Source organism: Sparus aurata, chromosome 2, assembly GCF_900880675.1.
Source record: "Sparus aurata chromosome 2, fSpaAur1.1, whole genome shotgun sequence".
NCBI classification, from domain to species: Eukaryota; Metazoa; Chordata; class Actinopteri; order Spariformes; family Sparidae; genus Sparus; species Sparus aurata.
Genome location: NC_044188.1, coordinates 19,264,018 through 19,284,397, shown reverse-complemented (window position 1 = coordinate 19,284,397; position 20,380 = coordinate 19,264,018). Strand labels below are relative to the sequence as shown.

The 20,380-nt window shown below is 42.2% G+C and overlaps 1 protein-coding gene across 7 annotated transcripts in view; it reads left to right on the top strand.

The window, feature by feature from the left end:
- The window catches only part of gria4a (glutamate receptor, ionotropic, AMPA 4a), a 119,213-nt gene that overhangs the window by 1,765 nt on the left and 97,068 nt on the right, over positions 1-20,380 (top strand). For all 7 annotated transcript variants that reach the window (XM_030440390.1, XM_030440381.1, XM_030440408.1 and 4 more), the window contains exon 2: positions 1,150-1,308. In XM_030440390.1, the coding sequence (XP_030296250.1) occupies positions 1,150-1,308 (159 nt within the window). The remainder of the gene's footprint in view (positions 1-1,149; positions 1,309-20,380) is intronic.

The following is a 20,380-nucleotide window of genomic DNA, read 5'->3' as shown; positions in this document are numbered from 1 at the left end:
AAGGAAACCTGGTGCAGTAAGGTGTCAGGCGCTCCTCCACTCCTCATCTGGTCGAAGCAGAGTGTGTGAACGTGTGTGTGCGCTCTGCCCCCCAAAACAGGAGAGTTTAATGAATTATTCCTTTTAATGCACATGCACTTGAGATGCGATGCCTCGGCGTGTGCATGTGTCAGGCTCGTGATGAGAAATTCCTGGATGCACTGCAGGAAAATCCGAAAAATCTGAAGATGATGCAAACTTTCAGCACGAAAGGCACACGATCACACACACGAGTGACATGTTGTATAGTGACGACTGCTCTGTTCAATATGCTCTGCCTCTGGACTCCTCCCCTGTCATCTTTCCTGCCTCCCTTTCACTTCCCAATGCGATGTCAAGGCTTCACAGTCTGCAAGTGTAATCCAATTCAGCTGAGTCGAGTCTGATTTTGTCAAACTTAAGTCACATCACTTCAGTTCAACCAACGCAGGAGTAATTTATAGAATTTGCAGAAGAAACAAGTTTGTATCAGAGATATCTGCAGAAACACAACCAGTCAACACTACGGCAGAAGACCATTATCTCTCTCTCTCTCTCTTTCCTACACCTCTTTCCTCTGTTCTTCTGTTATTCTCCTGTCTCTAATCCTTCATTTTTTCGTCAGCCTGGACGTATTGGGGGACTCTAATCTTTAAAGGCCAACAGATACTTAGCCCTCTCCTCCCTCTCCCCCTTTCTTTTTGCATCCTCCTCCTTTATTTCACTGACACCTTCTGATCGTCTTTCCTTTTGAGTCCCCTCCGACTCATTACCTCTTTGCCCGCACTTTCCTGTCCATTTCTCTTTTCTCTGTCCCTCTCCGTCTTCCTCTGATTTCATCAAAGAAAATGTGCAGTGTGGGTATCACTGAGTGTGCACTGTACTCATGTTAATGTGCGGCAAAGACAAATTACCTTTTGTTACAAAGCTAATGAAGATCTTGGCTTTCTCTCTCTGTTTTCTCTGCCCTCCCTCCCTATCTGTCTTCCCCCTCCCCGCATTACTCTCCTTCCTCCTGTCTCTCCCACCACGCTCCCTGCTAACCCCCTCACCGCCCCACAATAACTCACTTCCTCTGCTCTCCATCATGCTCCTCTCCTCTCTGCCCTCTCTCTTTGTCACTCTCTCCAGGTGGCTTGTTCATTAGGAATACTGATCAGGAGTACACAGCGTTTCGACTAGCTATCTTCCTTCACAACACCAGCCCCAACGCTACGGAAGCCCCCTTTAACCTGGTCCCACATGTGGACAATATAGAGACCGCCAACAGCTTCGCTGTCACCAATGCATGTAAGTATTTAAATGTGCGTTGCTGAGAATGAGGGTGTTCCTTTCTCTCCTGCTCTCTCTCTCTGTGTTTGTGTTTCAGTCTCTGTCACTGTCCTGTTGGATGAACATGGTTTAATTAGGAACCCGAGTTGTTTGAAGAATCAGACAGCACCTACTTTATCTCTGTCACGCACAGAGCAGCAGCCGAGTGGTCCGTGGCGGTGGACGTGGTTTAAAAAAGCTGGCTTTTCTGCAACAGCTGCTGAACAAATATCATTTTGAAATGTTGATTTTAGACTCTGAACTACATTTTAATGATCCTGCATAGAAGAGCAATTATGGCCAATACACTTATTTTAATCATACTTTTGCTGCTTAGGTGTTATTCACGTCTATTCCCACTTAGCACCCCATCCAATCTGCAAAAAAAAAAAAAAAGAAAGCAACAGCACGGATCCCAATTACAGCTTGATACAACTATGAAATTAAACTTGGAACAGTCGCAGACGGTGATGAAAAAGGCTCCTTTGTGTTCAGAACAGAGGGGGAACATTTGGTGCTCGTGCCCTCTCTGATCTGTTGGAGGATGACAGCTAATCTTTCACCATCCCTGTATGATCGCTGGGAGTTGAGATCTAATCTGTCACACTCCCTCATGACCTGGGAGCCTGGGAGAGAGTTTGTGATGTTTGTTCTGGCGAGTCAGTGTTAACAAGGCTGTGTGGGCAACCGACAGTGGCCAGGCTGCCCACTCTTCCCCAAGGACGGGTTAGATGCAGAGTTTCACTATGCTGCACTGAAACGGATTGTGTGTGACATCATGAAGATCCTCCGCCAAGTAATATCACAGCACATTCTTAATAATATGACAAGTTATTGAAAGTATTTCTGGATTGGAGTCAACAATAGTTGCTGAGCTCTCCTCACAGTACCTTTGGCTCCTCTCATACTCAATCATGGTGCCTCTGCTTGAGGTGGTGAAATAATAAGTTAGTTGCTCTGCCAACTTTTTGTTGTTACAGTCTTTTCTCACTTATTACATATACTGTTGTTTGTTGTACATCCGATCTTTCTAAACTAAAGTCGCTGCCCTTTTGTGAACTCCTTCACCGTGGAGCAGGTAACTGTCAGGCCTTAGCTTTCAGCCAGTCTTGTTTGTTGCTATGCGTAACATTATGACTTCATGAAGCAGAACATTGCCATTATGAAAATGGTTCTTTACAGTTATATTAAAAATGACACCATCACATGTCTTGCTAGACAAAACGACATGAAAGTATTAATTACTGGCGACAGCGGAAGCAACTCTGCATGCTGCTGCCTGCCTGCAGTGACGGCAGCATGGGTAGGTGGATTAAAGGCATTAGACAGTGGCTCCCAGTTATTGATTAAGGTACCTTACTTAGACAGCGATCTTAACATTATTCAGATGTTTTATGTTATACATAAAGTATAGCCATATAGCAACAATAGCCCGAATAGATATTGGACAAACGAGAAAAAACAACAATATTGTACTAGCTAGCTTGTACAATCAATTAAGAGTTGCTTTAAAGACCAGTTACTGAGTAAAAACGTTTAACCATCCAGATTATGTAATGAATATGTTTTGTTATAAAGGCATTGAAGATTATTTAATTAATTGATCAGCAAAACAAAAGGCCAACTACACGTCACTCATAGAGGGTCAAAAACACAGTAATACTTTGGAGGACTGCTTTTATTTGAGAAATATTACAAAGCATCAGTATTTGACAAGTTGCGAATGAGACGGAAAAATCTTCTCTCTTACAGAGTGGAGCTTTAATTAATCAAATATGATAACAGTCATAAGTTCTAATATTCTTGATTCTCTTCTGGCAAACATCTTGGTCCTCTGAACACCCAGGGAATCTATCTAAATTGTACAGTCTCGGGCAGGGGGACTCTTCATGAAATAAAAGGCTAGTCTCTTTCACGCTGAGTTTTTTTTCTAAAGTTGAACTTTGCCTCTGCAGTCGGAGCAGCTGAGAACTGCACAGTTTCGTATGAGACATTACTGTAAAAAGCAACGTTATAGAAGGCAAAGGTAAAAGTAGAAAATGATTCACGTCTTAGGACAGTTTGATTCAAACGCCACTGTAGCACAGCAACTTGTGTACTTCTGGCGATTCCCCAGATTTGGGTGTACTCAGTGTCTTTGTTGGATTTGCTGGATAGACAGGAAGATATTCCTTTAATGTTGCTTAACACTTGCAGAAAGCATTGCAATCTACTCAAACCGACCATATATCATCACCAACAAAAGAAACATTAACATCGTCACAGTTACTGCTTCATTCGCCAGGACTGTGAGATGTTGTTACTTTGCTTACTCTCTGTCTCGCTCACAGTGGCGGAGCTCTGCTGTGGCTCCCTGCATATATTCGCCTGACTTAAGAAGTTTGGTTATTTGCTCTCTGGCATCTGCTGAGTGACACTGGTTTATGCCACGCTGATCTGAATGCCTTTGATGTTGTTAGGTGTGTTTTCTGTGCGTGCCTTCGCCTTTGAGATAGGAACAAATCTCCGAAGAATACCCGTTGTGTAATTCTCCCGCTCATCTGCCTCCTGGTGAGATCTTTTCATGTCTGTGCACAAGTAGGGACCGCAGTTCTATTATTACTTTGAACAATGTCATTTAGTTTTGTCTGAATATGGTGAGATTATTTTGCTCGCACTTTGATACCACACAAAATTAAACATTAAAGGAACAGGGCTGAGCAGTGTGCGGTGGCTTTGTTGATTCAAGAGCACGGCACAATATGAAGATCTGATTGCCTTGCTGTAAAATGTGTCCGGGAGGTTTTTGCACCTACCTTACAAGCTGAATGTCTCTGAAAAGGTGAGGCGTCTCCTTGTGAACATGCTCATATGGTGCATCCATCTTATTTTAGGGACATTTCAGTGTCATTGTACTATAATCTTTCACCTGCTTATCTCAATAAACTTTAACAAACATCGACCGCGGGGGCTGTTAACTATAGGCAGGGCAAACAAAATCAATATACTATGATACAACAATAGAGTGATATTATATCACCGTGTTTAACAAGAGTATTTAACTATCTCCAGGTTGTAAATGAAAGCTCACGCAAGCTGCTCTACAAGCAAGGCAACTGAAAATGGCGGAGTGTTTCAAAGTCCGAATGATCCTGAACACAATCCAACAATTTACCCATGTTTGTGTGTGTGTTTGTATTACGCATGAGTAAAACAAGGTAAGACATTCTATATCCCCGGGAGGTGTTTTTTTTTTCAGGATTTACCTGCCGCCAAATAGAATCATAAATCAAAACTGTTTAATGCAATTTCCTGCCCCCCAGCATTGTAGCCCCACATGAATGAATAGTGTGGTTAATACAACCTATAATGATTGGAAAATTAATTGTCCATCTAGTACCTCCCACCCACAAATGTAATCAACTGCTGCATCTATTTTCTGCTCTCTGTTAAGCTGTGTGAGCAGGCAGGTACGCACCGAATGCACATCAGGTTTCTTATGATGCAAGGGGAGGAGTGATAAATAAAGGGGTGCGCTGAGGGGGAAAAGATTGGGTACAATCAGCTCTGAATGCACAAAACAATTCAGTAAATGCTTTACAATGTGTGTAAACACACCGCCCTACCTGACCAACTGAGATGTGTTACAGCGGGTGCCACCCCCCCCCCCCCCCCCCCCCCCCCTTGTGCTCCTACTTCTACTATATCCACTTAAACCCAAATGACCTGCCAGTGGTTTAGTTATAACAAATTCATGCTGTGCAGCATATCATTTGAGAAGGCAATGGCAGCAGCCTGCGGGAAGGCGGGGCTGGACGGTCCAGCCACAATACCATTGTAGGATCCGTGTGCCGGCCGTCTCTGGGCAACACAGAGTCCAACTACCTCTCGGACTTTTCTTCAAGCTCCCTCCTGATGTGTCCAAGTCTCTGTGTATCTGGTTCTGTCCCGGAGCTCCCGAGCTCCGGTCTCTATATGCATAATGGAGTGTGGTAGTAGTACCGGGGCGCCGAGCACGGAGCATTAGCCACAGTTAGCACAACAGTTGAATTATTTTGATTAGTTTCTTTTTTCAGTGCCAATACTTGTTTCAATGCCAATACAACTGTTTTCAATACAAATGTTTCAATGACAATGTTTCCTTTTTCAGTACTGGTTTTGTTTTCAATGCCAATTTTTTTTTGGGATGCCAAATTTTAATGTCACCGTTCTGGCTCCATAGGAAAGTCACTTTTTCTTTGGTCAACAGATTGAATAATGGACAAAACCCATCAACGAATTGATCAACAAAATATTTCCATTTGTCTGAAACCCAAGGAACCAACCAAAAAAAAACTTTGCTGACGGATCGTGAAAGTTGAGGAAATTATCCCAAGAATGCAGCCGAGTCTGGTGCCAAAGCATGCAACAGAGCTGCCAATCCATTAGAGGACACCGTGTGGGTGTGACAGTTTGCCTTTCTATGTTGTAAAATGTATACATGTATAAATGTGCGGTACCAGCAGGGGGTGATAATGACAAAAGTAAATGACAAACACTGTATAAAGGAAGTTCAAAACAAGGGGAGATTGAGGATGGTAGGCCGGTTCATTGATACGACTCTTGGACGACCAGGGTTTATGTTCAGTGTGAGGCTAAAAGTCTATATTCACTGTTGCAGGAAAGCAGTTATTTTAGGGGAAACTGTGATGATTTCGTAACCCTTAGGTAGTAGTTGTGATTTTTTGAATGTAGTGGTCATTTTAAGCCAAACCATGATCTTTGCCTAAATCTAACCAAGTAGTTTTGGTGCCTTTATTTTGTTATTGTCATTAGTTATTGGTGACCTGACATTGGAATGAGACCGCGTTATTTTCATGGTTTGGTGAGGAAATCCATCCAGGTGTTAAAGGTACAATTCCACTGTAAACCAGTCATTTAAACCTCATAGTGGGGCTAGAGAAAGAATCAGGGGATCGCTGATTCTGTATGCAGTTTCTTGCAATCCATCCTTCACTACCTTGAACATGATGGTTAAGTTCACTCAATAGATCTTACTTTGGGAACTAGAAGCATCTGTGAGTTCGTGTTTTATCTGTTCAGGCAGATGTGTCTGTTACGATTGTTGGAACAGTGGGAAGTCCAACCAAGGTGGTTTTGATGAGTTTTATATTATTTTGGTGGAGTTCAAATGAAAAGTGTTCTACAATGATCAACGGTGTAAAACTACTATTTTGGTCAATGGAGGTTGCTATGTGTGAGGAAGGCAATATTGTGGCTGATTCTGGTGAAAAAAAATAGTCTATATATGTGGGGAGTCTTTCCATAATGTTGTCAGGAACTAATATAATATATGTACTGTATAAGTAAGTATGCATGTGCGTTCACTGGCATATTGATGCTACATCATCACAGCTAATCTCTAAACTCTGAGGCCTGTTTAGCTCAGTGATGCTAAGGACCAGACAAGTGCACCCAGAGGCATTTTGGTCGGTGCCTGTTGATATCGGCCCTTGGAAATCTAAAATGCACTGAGAGGTTCAAGGCATATTTGCATTTGCTAATTGGTCTGGTGTTGCCAGGTTGTATACACTGTCCTGGCGCTGTGAAAATTTGCTGTGCTCAACTAATCCACCGAGTGTGTATCCGTCCACAGCTTAAAATAGTCCCCAACAAATGCACAATTCATTCCTGTTTGAGTAAAGTTTGCTGAAGCTGCAGTGCCCAGCTGTTTGAGGAAATTAAGCAGCCTATTTAAAAATTAAACTCTATATTTATGACCCAATTTTAAAGATTTATGCCTTCAGTTGAAACGAATGGGCTTAGGGCTCAGAGCCACGACCAGCCGAGGGGAAGTCGGACAGTTTTGAGGGAGACGGACTAACGCATTGTTGGTTCCGGTCTTTTCATGGGACTTGCTGACAATGAGGAAAGTATACTGTAGAATAATGCCAGCCTTATCCTTTAAGAGGATATACATTTCTTCTCTCTTCTGTGTTTTACTTTATTTGACTTTCTCCTCTACCAACTACCAACTCTCTTGCTGTTATCTTCCTCTCTCTTTCCCGTTGGCCTCTCAACCATTTTCCTTCTCAGAACTGGTCTCTGTCCACCTATCGTCTCTCTACCTGTCTCTTATAGGTGTACACACACACACTCACACACACACTTGCAGGCAGTGGGCCATGAGAGGAGTAGTGTTTGGAAAATGAAGCTCTTCTATCTGAACTGTCTGCTCTCTCTCCGCAGGCTACACATAACAAGCGTAGCCACCTCTCTCTCTCTCTCTCTCTCTGTCTCTGTCCCTCTTTCACTTTCTCACTTGTTCCATCTTCTCGGTCTCCTCTCCGTCACTCACCTCCTTGTCTCCCCATTTCCCCTGATTCTCTTCCTCTTTTCTTCAGCCTCTCTATTCTTTGTCGTGTTGTGTCGTCTCTCCCCTCCGCACAGGCGTGGTGAATGGATCTCTAAATTAATCCCTGACTCTTGCTCCGGGTGGTGAGCAACGCTCCGCATTAGAATAGGGAATTCTGCCTCTGACCTTGGCCAGTTCCTCTCTGTTCTAGTATTCTGGAAGTGTGAACGGATCATAAAAAAATCTTTGGTCCCCATCGTTTTCCCTGTTCTCTGAGGAATACAACCCATTTTCTTGTCCCAGGGTCACACATCCATATATCCTCTGCTGCTGTCAGTCTTTGTTGTTTCCTGCCTGCACATACATACCCGTGTGTCCATCTCTTTTGTGGTATATAGACATGTGTACCTCTGTAGGTGTGTATTTCTGTCAGGCTCTCTCCTTGCCCTGTTTGCATGTGTGTGTATGTGTGTGTGAGAGAAGCACACTGGGCTCACCACTCACTATTCACTGGCTTATAGTAAATAATGCACATGGATTAGCATGACCAAAAAGCTGCAATGAATGTCTGTGTGTGTGTGCATGCATGTGAGTGGTGGCATTTCTGTCCATGACAAACGATGTCAGCAAACCCGTGTGTGACTGAGGTGCACAGGAATATACGGCTGTGTGTGTGTGTGTGTGTGTGTGTGTGTGTGTGTGTGTGTGTGTGTGTGTGTGTGTGTGTGTGTGTGTGTGTGTGTGTGTGCTGGCGGAAGAAAAGCCGGCTGAGACAGAGCGTGATGAAGATAGACAGGAAGTGATAAGGTGAATTAGGGATGGAGGAGCAAGAAATGGAGAGGAAAGGATTTGTAACAAAGAGGTGGTTATGGCTGGTTTGTGGCGCCAGAGCTGAGAGGCACAATGATGTGCTGTCATGGTCGTAAATGTGATCCTTGATAGGAGGGTAATAATTCTATTTTAATCCATTTCAGGTCCAAAACAAAAGAAAAATGATTCCGCTCTGTCCTTCCTGCACCGCAGAGGATTCACGATAATGATGATGATGTGTCGTGTGTTTGTGGTGGTTCCGGTGGTTGATTATTGCGCTGATGCATATCCTTCATCACCTAGAGTTAATGTAGATCGCCTATAGTGAATCATTCACAAATCAATACTGTTTATATATCATCGACTGCCGCAGATTGCATTTACATGCAGGCTGCAGCTGATTATCTTTGCAGCCTGACTGTCGCAGTCACAATCTCCTTGAGGTGTCCGTCGAGTTATGTTGTTAGGAGTTAAGGATAGAATTAATTACTTCAGAGTTAGGAAGGCGATTAGGCTTTCTGAATCAGGAATGGTGGTTAGACCTCCGCTCATGACAAGCGAAAGTTGCCATCTCATCGGTCCTCACATCATTAATTACTGTATTTGCATTAATATGATATTCTAATAAAATATTTACACTTCACCTCAGTATAACCTTGGCGACCATGCTGGCTCAGAATAAATCTGTGGTTGCGATACTTTGGGGCCTGGGTCATATGAAAACATTGCTGATAAGGTGTAATTGGGAGATAATCATGGTGTGAGTCACTCGGGGTTGTTCAGATTGAATCTGTGACCACTGCTGTCAAAGAAAGATGTGCATAAAACAGAAACTGATAATTTGCATGTTCTTTTCTGATATAACCTGAATTAAAAACACTCCAAAGACCAGCTGTATTGCCAGATAAAACATTGGCAATCTAGTACTGAAAACCTTGGAAATGTTCAAACCTCACACTTCTTTGTGTTGCTTTAGGTTCCGTTTTGTATTTTATTTTGTGACCACGCTGTGCTTTGGTCTGGTTAGGTTAAGGCAAAAGAAAAAAAACACTTGCTCCGGGTTAGAAAAAAAGACCACATTGGCTGAAAATTCTTAAAGGCAACTAGAGATCTGAGGCTTCCTATTCAACATATCCACATTTTGTCGCCATAGACATGGCAGGACATAGTCTGGAGGTCTCATTAAAGGCACACATTTGGATTCACACCTACAGATGTTGAAACACAGCCTCGAACTGTGGTCACTGGCTTGTAACTGGCTTCTGGCCTGTAACTCCACCACCATCCTCTTCACCTCCTGATGTGAAAGTAAAGCCGTGAACATGTAATGATCGTGATATAACATATTATATATAAATATCAATGAAACAGACAAACTGTGATATCTACAAATGTGAACTGCCACCATTTTACCCTGGTAACTGAGCTGCAAAACAAACATATTCTGTGTTTTTCCTCATCAACTTTAATGATTTTTGTTATTATATGCCTATTTTGTAGGAGATGCCAGCAACACATTTCTGTGTTGGGACTGGCAAAGTCCAAAAAACACCTGTTACATTTCACAGGTAAACAGGTTCGTTGGCAACAAGTGATAGTATCCTAATTTGACATGAAGCTGGCATCCTTACACTTAATTCATGCATCTACTGTTCCTGTTAAGCTTCTACATCCAGTGTGAATCCATCTTAGGAAATATCTCTCCTTTTAGACTCTTGCAAAAATGAGGGTAATTTGTGCAGTCGAAACAATTACGGATTTTCTGTGTAATTCTAAAAGCTCCGAGAACTGATCAATCACAGTTTGAGGTTGGTTGACATAATTGTTCTCAACCCCTCTTAGTGCCATTTCCTTCCCTCCAGGGGCTCTTTTTCCAGAGTGTCTTTGCACCTTTCCGCTCATCAAAGATGCCAAGTGGAAACACACCCTCACAAGTCTTTATTCCCATGTTGACAAGAAAATGACTGCTCCTGTGGTGAGTTAGTTGTTAATTGAAAGGGTGTTAATACAGTGATGACCATACAGACCCGCACAGAAACACAACACCTGTGAAGAGTTTGTCCGTGTTTCACATTCAAGTCCGGGCTTGGAGCTTTGATTGAATGTTCCTGGAACCCTCTGCTACATCTCAGCAACACCCACACACACTTACACAAATGCAATCTTTTTTCAGTCTCTCTGACATGTATACGCATTGATTTGCCAAGCTGCCCGTATATTTCTATGTCCCCACTTGTATCATTTCTCTGTGCTTTTTCCTTGCTTGCTCATTTCATTAAACAGCTCAGTCGTCTTGTAGATGACGCTCAATAACAGCACTGTACCGGCGTCTTTATTGGTGACGTTTTGCATGGTTATATGTCTTCCTAATGGCCACACTGGGGGAAGTAGAGTGAAAAGATATCTGAAACCCTGGCAAGGCGAGGAGATTTATTTTACAGCGAGCCTTCGTTTATTCATGTTACTGGCATACCGAGAGCGTCGGATGACTCTGACAGCCTCTAAAGGCTTTTCCTGGCATCGAGACACATCATCAGGTTCAGTGCTAATAGCGTAGCAATAATGGATCAATTTCATTCAAACTCCACAGGGTTACAGCCGCTTCAATTTGTTGGTCACCTGTTTATGATAACTGTCTCACATAAATGCTTAATATGTTCCATCTAGTCCTGAGTTAAAGTCATTTATGTTACTCGAATATTGAAACCGTACAGAAGAGCAACGATACACAGAGATGAATTGCAGTTATTGAGTTTATTTGTTATGGGCCTTACGTAACATCAGGAGTCCTGAGCCTGCAAGCTTTACAGATGGCAGCTCCACTGATCAAGAGGTTCAAAGCTGCTTCTTGAATTAGATGGCTCTTGTTTCATCCGGTCGAGTCAATTTAACAGACATTATCACATACATTTGCATTTGCAAGCTTACTGCCTGAAAATAATCAGTTTTCCAAAAAGATATGTTGTATCCTATCGTATCATATCCTATTCATATTCCATATCATATTGTGTCTTATCGTATTGTATCGCATCATATCGTATCGCAGCATATCATATCTGGTGGTTGTGTTCACAACAGTATTTTATTCAGTTACAGGAGCTCATCTATTTTGCACTAGACATTCTTAGTTATAAGTTTAATAAGAGCTGCAAAAATGAGAATGGGAAAGAAAATAACTGAAACTACTAAAATTCCTTATCTGTATAGTATAGTTTAGTTCTGTGACAAACACATTTACAAACATTTACTGCTCTTACATACGTAGATAAAGCAAATGTCTATACCATCCTGCTGTGGCTAACACAATGATAACCAACTTACCATATTTAAAAGAGAAATAGCACCAGGTTTGAAGCCAATTTGACATAGTGGCTAAAACGTGTAATTACGCGATGCACTGGCACCCAAAAATACTTTTTCCCATTAGCTTATATTTTGAGAGAAACAGCTGTTAAACAGTGGATACATTTTTTGAGCTTCACAACCCCTGTAGAATGACTCATGTCACTATCAGAATTTGATCCATTCGGTCAGATAACATTTAGAAAAGAAAATCATTGTATCCCCATTCAGGTGAGCAGGGGGCTCAACCAGAAATCTCTTGTGTGCACACTCAATAGGTCAAACAATGCAGAAGATCTGGGACATTTTGTACCCCGGAAGTCGAGCTGTTTTTTGGCTTTATGAGCCACTGAGCAGTTTTCATGGGAATGAATTCCCAGGATATCAAAAACTGTCAACCTGAGAATAAGTACCCAAAAATCAACTGTCTTTCTCTAGGATCACACCCCACTTTTAAAGCAACACAATGTGACTTCCTGGAGAAATATACTTGATTGTAAAGTCTCATTCTCAGGTTGAAAAATTGTGACGCTTAATGGGTGCCGTTGAACCCGAATGACATGAATGGGATGAGACTCAAAGATCAACTATTACTCTCCAGGAGTTGCTGTTTTAAAGCTAACTGCCTCACTAAATTACTCATTGATTAAAAACTAATGTTTTGCTAAGACTGAAACAGCCATTGCTTTCCATTATTTTTCTCATAATGAAAATAAAAAGCACAAAGTAATGCAGGTTTTTGGGTAGCAAGGTGGAGCTATAAAGGAAAATCTGATTGTGTTTCATTCCCTGCTGCTGTATTACAAATTAAGGGAATGAGACTGTGGAGGAACATCTTGTAGATTCACATTCAGACTCAGACAACTTTATTGATTCCAAGAAGAGCAATTCATTTGCAGCTCACCCAGTCCGCAGATACAACCCCAACACATACGACTCCAAAGACTCACAGGCAATATAGTTATACATCAGCGGCAAAAAGATCACCATATAGAGGAAATAAGCGACAAGTAGGAATAAATACAACTATTTTTTATAGCTCTTGGAGTTAATTTCGTCTTAACATAATGTTGAAAATCAATGAATGCTTAAACACTCACAATCTTGTTGGTCCTTTAATCTGTTTAGGTCACTCATGCGTTTGTGGTCACGTACGTCATTCACCGCAGTATCCTTTAATCACCAGTGACGACCAAATGCTGAACATTACTCTGTATTCTGTGTGTCTGTGTGTGTGTGTGTGTGTGTGCGCGTGTGTGTGTGTGCGTGTCTGCTTGCTTGGTGGCTCATGTGGCGTGCTTTAAGTGCTCCCTGAAGGATTGCTGTGTTGCATCATTTTATTCCAGCCTCAGCAGTAATGACCAAACAGCAAGCAATAATATTAGAGCATGCAGCATGTCGCAATGCATCGGCACATTTGCTCCAGGTAATCTGACTTCATTTAGTGGTACAATAAAACAGACTGTTTCTCAGTGTGTCTCGCTGCTTTCATTAAAAAGTCCACAGCCAGGGAGTAAAACAGACATCCTACTCCACTGGCAATAGTCAGTCAGAGGGGTTTTTTAAGGCCAGTGGATTTTCTTTCGTTCACAGATAGTGTTGAATGCTGTGATACACCAGCGGCAATATTACAAACTGTTTCTTTTGTTTTCCTATTTTGCCAATTGTGCAACACACACACAGTCCTTCTGATTATTTCAAAGATCCATGGTGAGATCAGTGTTTCTCATCTTGGCTTGCTGTTATCTTAAATTTGTAATCCTTCGTTTTTTAATATCTTTAATATGGGGACAATTGCAGTTTAATTTGATGCTTCTCAAGTGGCTACTTTGTTAGAAGACAAAACAGAGGAGCAACTGGTGTACCTCTTCACAGTGCAGTCAAAGAAACTCATGTTGTTTTGTCAATAGAAGAGATGGACAGTCAAACATAGTTTCAACTATGGTCTGACTTCATGCAGCAGACAGTGTGAGTAGATTTCTATACCACATCGGCGCTCGGTGAAGTTGGTAACCTTGCTGAGGAAAAGCTCACTGTGGCGGCTTTCTCTTGTTCCATTACCCCCTGCATGTAATTAATGATCATCTGACAAAACTGCAGTTAAAATCACATTGCATATCCTGTGTCTGCTTCACAACTTGCACCTCTCTATGTTTCACCAGTTTAATGCTTTTAATGTGACACAGCAGCAGCAGCAGCCTCAACTGCTCTGATACACACAAGAGAAATGAACAGCATACGAAGGGGCTGTCATCAGCGGTGTCCCTCATGTGGACTTAACAACCTGATATCAGTGCAAATGGCAGCCAATGCCACCAACAGTAAAGGGCAAAGTAATTACTGAATGCAGATTAAGTCAATGGCTATTGCAGAAGAAAACATGGATATAGTCAAAACTGAGTTTGATTTAATTAAATGTGACTTGAGGCAAAAAAGAAAAGAGAAGAAAGAGAAGAAGGGAAAAAGAGAAGAAAAGAAGCAACAGCAGCAATTTAAAACTCAATGGTTTCCCCATGACATCAGGTATAATGAGATACAGTATAAACAGCACACAGTGAGCCCAAGTTGCTCTGTCTGGTAAGACTGACATGAATGTAAATTGACGGCAAGTGTGCCATATTTACAGAGCGCTTCTCTAGTCTTAACAGCTACCCAGAGCACTTTACATTCACACACAAATTCGTGCAAGTTGCATGTTCGCCTCATCGAGAGCGATAATCATCCACACGCACTTCGGTGCAAAATGAGGTTCAGTATCTTGCCCGAGGACACTTTGACATTTAGACTGCTAGATCAGTAAACAACCGCTCTACCTCCTGATCCAAAGCCGCTCCTTATTATGTGTATATCTAACACGTCTTAGGACTTGTCACTGAAGGCATCTTAAGACTTCATGGACTTAAAATGTTTCTCAAGACACTTAAAAGCAATGCTGAGAGTTGGGTATGTGTTAGGTACTATCTCTTTTTAAAAGGCAAGGCTACGAAACTGAACTTTGTCTATGCGCTAAAGCCAACAGAAGCAGCTATAGCACTGAAATACGAACACGTCTTTAAAGATCAATAACGTCAGAAATGTCTTTGGGCCACTGTTCATTAGCCGTACATCTGACGGTTGGCGCTCAACAACTTTTAGTTATTAGGTTGAAAAAAAAAAGCCAATGAAACATGCATTAAGGGAGTCACACTGATACTAAATCTGCACCGAAACTCGTATTAATGATATTCCTTTTTGTGTGCCTGCACTTCCTCGAGGCGAGATGAGGCAGAGTGAGACAGTCTTATTGCAGGTTTTTACAGACAACCGAGCCTGAAGCTGGCTGAGTGAAATCCTCCCACAACATGCGGCAGTGTTTTGTCTGGTTCAGCCAAGTGATTTTAAAGCAAAAATCATAAGAAAAAAAATGTTTTAATTAACTTGCAGTGGGGAATGTCAATCAGCAGAACAGAGGGGATTTTCATGAATTCGAGGTCAGCGCTGTTATTCTCTCGCCTGTTTGTTCAAGCCCCAGTAGTAATGAACACTGGGTAATATTATTAGACCATGCAGTGTGTCTCATTGAATAGCCATGTTCCCTCCAGGTAATCTGACCTCGCTGGGATAAAAGGCGGACCGCGTCTCTTTAACCCACACACTGACCCACACCTACACACTTACGCACACACACACACATACATACACACTGTTAAGAGCCTCGACTGCCTCTGTCTGTCTAATGTGTTTCATTAAAAACCTCTATTTTCCCACTGGGCATGGTAGCTGCGCTGTAAACAGAAAAAAAAAGTGTCTGTTTCCTCTGTTTGTTTTTCACGCTGTGGCGTTTGGAAGATGAAAAAGCATGAGAGGAGATGACAGCGGATTTTAAGTGTTACCCATCGCCTTAGCAAAACACAGGGGTGTTTATACTGAATGGAGCCATGTATGCAGTAATTGTCTGTGACGTCTTTTTGTTGTTCTTAGCTCTCTCGGCTTAGCTGCCGTTGTTTTCATGTTCTGATCAAAGGATTCCTATTTCCAGTCTTTCTTCTCTGCTCCCTCTCTTTCATTCCCCTCATTTTGGCTTTTTTTTATGCGCTTATGAGCACGACGTGCACTTGCGCATAATCGCTCACAAGCACAAACCTGGCATGCTTCTCTGTTGTCTTGTTTTTTTTCTTTTTTCTTTTATTTCTCACCTTCAGTTTCCTCGACGGCAACGCTCGCCATTTGTCTTTTGTTTTCACCACACTTACAGTACTTCCTTCCTCTCCATCTCTCTCTGTCTGTCTCCGTCTCCCTCGCACTCCCACCTGTCTGTCATTGCTCTGTCTCATTACTCATTAGCTGTTAAGTGGCTCTTGGTGTGGGATAAAAGCTGTGATGTGTGTGTGTAGTGGGTTTCTTTAATCTCCAACTGACACTTCAGCCGCTGAAGTGTACCTACACCCACGTCATCACATCTGTCACCCGCAGTGTTTATCCGTCCCTGTTTGTTTTGATTTGTCCGTCTCTGCTCATCTCTACTGTGCACTTTATTTGTGTTTTGTCTGCCATCTGAAACTTGTATTTATATAGTCTTTTACTGTATACATGGCTGCATGAAATGTTGAGAAACAAATCATATTGTGATTATTTTGACAGATATTGGGACTGCAAAATGATCAACTCATTCCCCAGGAAGAATTTAGCAAATGAGTTCAAACTTTAAGTTTTTTTATGTTGCAACTTTACATTTCCTTACCTTAAATATTCTATGTCTCTCTTGTCACAACACTGCGCTTATAGTCTGGTTAGGGTTAGGCAGGAAAATCACTTGGTTAGGGTCAGGAAAAGATTTTCTTTCTTTTTTTTGCCTGTTTTGAAAGCCACAAACACAGCTGAAAACTGTTCCGAGGTTTCCTTATAAAATATCCAGTGGTGTCGAGCTTACAAAATGATGAAACGTTGTGGCCCCTGACAGACATCTGCCCAGTCGCCAGAATATAATGTTAGCATTAACTTTTCCACAAACTGCAGATACCTCCAAGGTTGATGTGTGGAGCAAACATGGAATGTCACATTCACATTTAAGGCTTATTAGCTGATGTTTAAATCAAAAGGGGGAATGGAAGGCGGTGGCACTATTACAGCCAACAAGGCTGCAAAACAGCCAACGACAGTTCGAGTCACACCCGGGGACATTACCATGTGTTTGGGACGGGTCAAAAATGGGAGTTGTGGCGACAAACCCCCCCTTGTCGCAGGAAGTCAGACCCTTTTTCATCACAATTTCCATTCTCAACAACTAATGAAAAAATCAATGCTGTGACATTTGTTGGTGTCCGTACCAAACAAACACTTTTTCTTACATCTGGAGAACAAGATTGACAGGCCAAGGTGTTTCCATCGTACTAGTACTTGATTGTAATGTTGTTTTGTCAAACATTTTTCAATTCCCTCTGTCAAACACTGCAGCTTCTGCGATTTGGACATAAATTGTGATTTCTAGACAAGGCGCACTGTCATACTGCAGCAACGTAGATTTGGACATTTTTTTAGATCATGAGATTCACCATGCGGTCTCCCTTTCTCCGCTCTCTCACTCTCTCTCTCTCTCACACACACACACACACACACTCACACAAGACATGCGACAACTCATCCCCAAACCCTTGTGTGTGTTTGTTTCCATGGATTTATGATGTGGATGAAAGGAAGGGCATTAGTTAATATTGATGAGTGCTGCCACTCAGTCCTCCTCACCGCTGCTCACTTAGAGATGAGAGGCATGACCTTTACTCACACGGACGCACACACACACACGCACGCACACACACACACACACACACACACACACACACCTACACACACACACACACACACACACACACACACACACGTGTGCACCCTCCCTCACATACCACTCACACTTACACTCAATAATGCACACAGAAAACCCACAAAAACCCCACAAAGGCTCAGTATATTCATTGTTGTATTATTTAAGTTGAACTATTCCGACTCTGTGCCCTTAACTAGAGAAATACAGCATCTGCACTTGTTTGTGCGTGCGTGCGTGCGTGCTGGTCTGCACTGGTTACTGCACTGAGAAACATTGAGATTCTCCCACACCTCAAAGCCAGTGTCGGCCTTGAACCGTCGTTTCATCCCTAATGGCCCATTGGTATTCTGCAAGAGTAATAGATTCCTAGGTAACCAGCAGGTAATTCATCACACTTACAAATAGGAAGAGACAGGGTAGGAAGCAAGAAAGCCATTAAACCGATCAGAGCAGCAGTGGGGTTCATGTGAAGAGAGAGAAAAGGCTCTCATGGAAATGGAGGAAAAAATTAATTATGCACTCTGTAGTGATTATCATGGGGCAGATACACACAAAGAGGCAGGCAGGGCCGGCACATCAGAAAACACACACATACACACACACACCACACACACACACACACACACTCAGCAATGCGGTTGGAGCAAGTCATCTCACCTTTGCTAGACAGGAAGATGGCCGCTGTGTGCATTTGGACGTCTTCCTGTTGGTGTGTTTGCTGGCCTTAGAGGTCAATATCTTCCTGACAGTGGTGGTATTTATCACGTTAAGCTCACGGGTTTACCTGTAGGAGTTTGTGTGTGTGTGTGTGTGTGTGTGTGTGCGTGTGTGTGTGTGTGTGTGTGTGTGATCATGCATGTGAGAGAGAGAGCAAGAGAGAGAGATCACACAAGTGTGTGCGTGTCCGTGTTTCAAACGTTGCATCACAGTTTGCCCACTCACATTCTGGCTCTTCTCGCAGAGGTAGTGGAGTGCATCAAATAACATGCACACACACACATACACACACACACACACACACGCCATCGATCTGGCCCTTCAGACAGTCACAGTGATGGATGGATACTCCCTTGCTTCTATTTTTACCCCTGAGTGTCTGCCTTCTTGTCTTCACAAGTCTAACATGAGGAAACAGTAAAAACCACAACTTGGATCTTTATGTGTGCTGAGAGGATGTTGGCGATTGTTTGCATTTCAATGACTTGCTTGTGTGTTTTCTGCCCTGGTAGCAGCCCAGCAGGTTTTTGTGTTTTTTGTTTTTTTCCTGGCTGAGACACATCTTCCACTGTCACCCACCTCCCTGTCTCTCCTCCTTCTGAGGCAACGGTGAGGTAGAGCCTCGCATTGTACCACTTGCTGCCTCACAGGGAGGTACCTGTGGAGTTTTCACTAATGATACAGACATGAAGATGTGTCCAACCGCCTCGTTACACGGTGGAAAAAAATATTCAGATCCTTCACTAAAGGGAGAGGAAGAATTATATCACACCGTGGAAACGCTTTACTAGTAAAAGTCCTGCATTGAAAAACCTTACTTTGGTGAAAGTGTGTAATTATGAAAAAATGCTCATTGTTGAATAACATTTTTTGCCATATGTTTATAATCTGTTGTATATGATGTAGGGTTATTAAATCTGTAGTAATTTATCAGATTCTATCCACCCCATGATATCTTGCAAAAATAGTGGGTGCATCCTGTCAGTTATCCGGAACAGCTGTTTGCCATGGTAACGGGATGCTAATTGTCTGTCTTAGAGCGCCTTGTACAGCATGTCCTTCATCGATGATGACCTAGGTTAGCGACTACATTGAATCAGTACTACTAACTCTGTTATTATTACTTAGTCCACAACACTAGCACTTCTAAAGCCCTGAAAGTGGGTGGTATCACCCATAATCATTTCTACTTTGACCTCCCCAGAGACATCCGCAGGAAACACGTGGATAAGATCATTGTTTGTTCTTAGCATGAGAACCATGTATCTCAGATAAAGAGGCCTGTTTTCAGCTCTGTGATGATGCATTAAATTAAATTGTTCATTTAACATCTGAATATGTGTTTTGTCACTCGATAGGAGGGATATAAAAACTATTTATGATACACCCCTGATCATTCACTGAGAAACTCTTACTTCCCAGTATGTAACAGATGTTTTTCACAGCTGAAACGCTTGTGTCCAATCCTCTTTTCGTCCTCACTGGATGCATCTTGTTACTGCTGTCCTTTTATGGCCAGTGGCGACATGTAACTAACTACATTTACTTTAGTACTCAAGTTCATTTTGACCAGGCTCTGCACACCCAAAGAGGTAGTTTCAATTACTCGAGCTGATTAGACTTTGAGTCGGGTGTAAGTTGGATGCTGCTAACTTGGGAAATGTCTGACGTGGCCATATGTCTGACGTGGCCATACTCCACGGGCACAACAAAATCAAAAGAAGGGTGAGTGAGCTGTCAGTCAAATGTGGTTTGAGAGACCATTCTTCATAGAGGGTCTAATAATGTAAGTAAGTGAAAACACCCATGCTTGTATTTCAGTGCATCAGGTGTAACACATCATTAAGGTATTCTTTTTTCTATAAAATAATGAAAAAGATGGATTTGAGGCAAGAAAAAAAAGACAAGCTGTAGTTAACAATCCCCATATTACCTCTTTGACCCTCATTGAAATCATGTCTGATATTATTTGAAACTCCTCTCCGCAGGCTGTGACATTGGCATCGACACTCAAGGACACTACATCTCTATTATTTCACTGACAATCCACTCTGTTTTCTATCATCTTA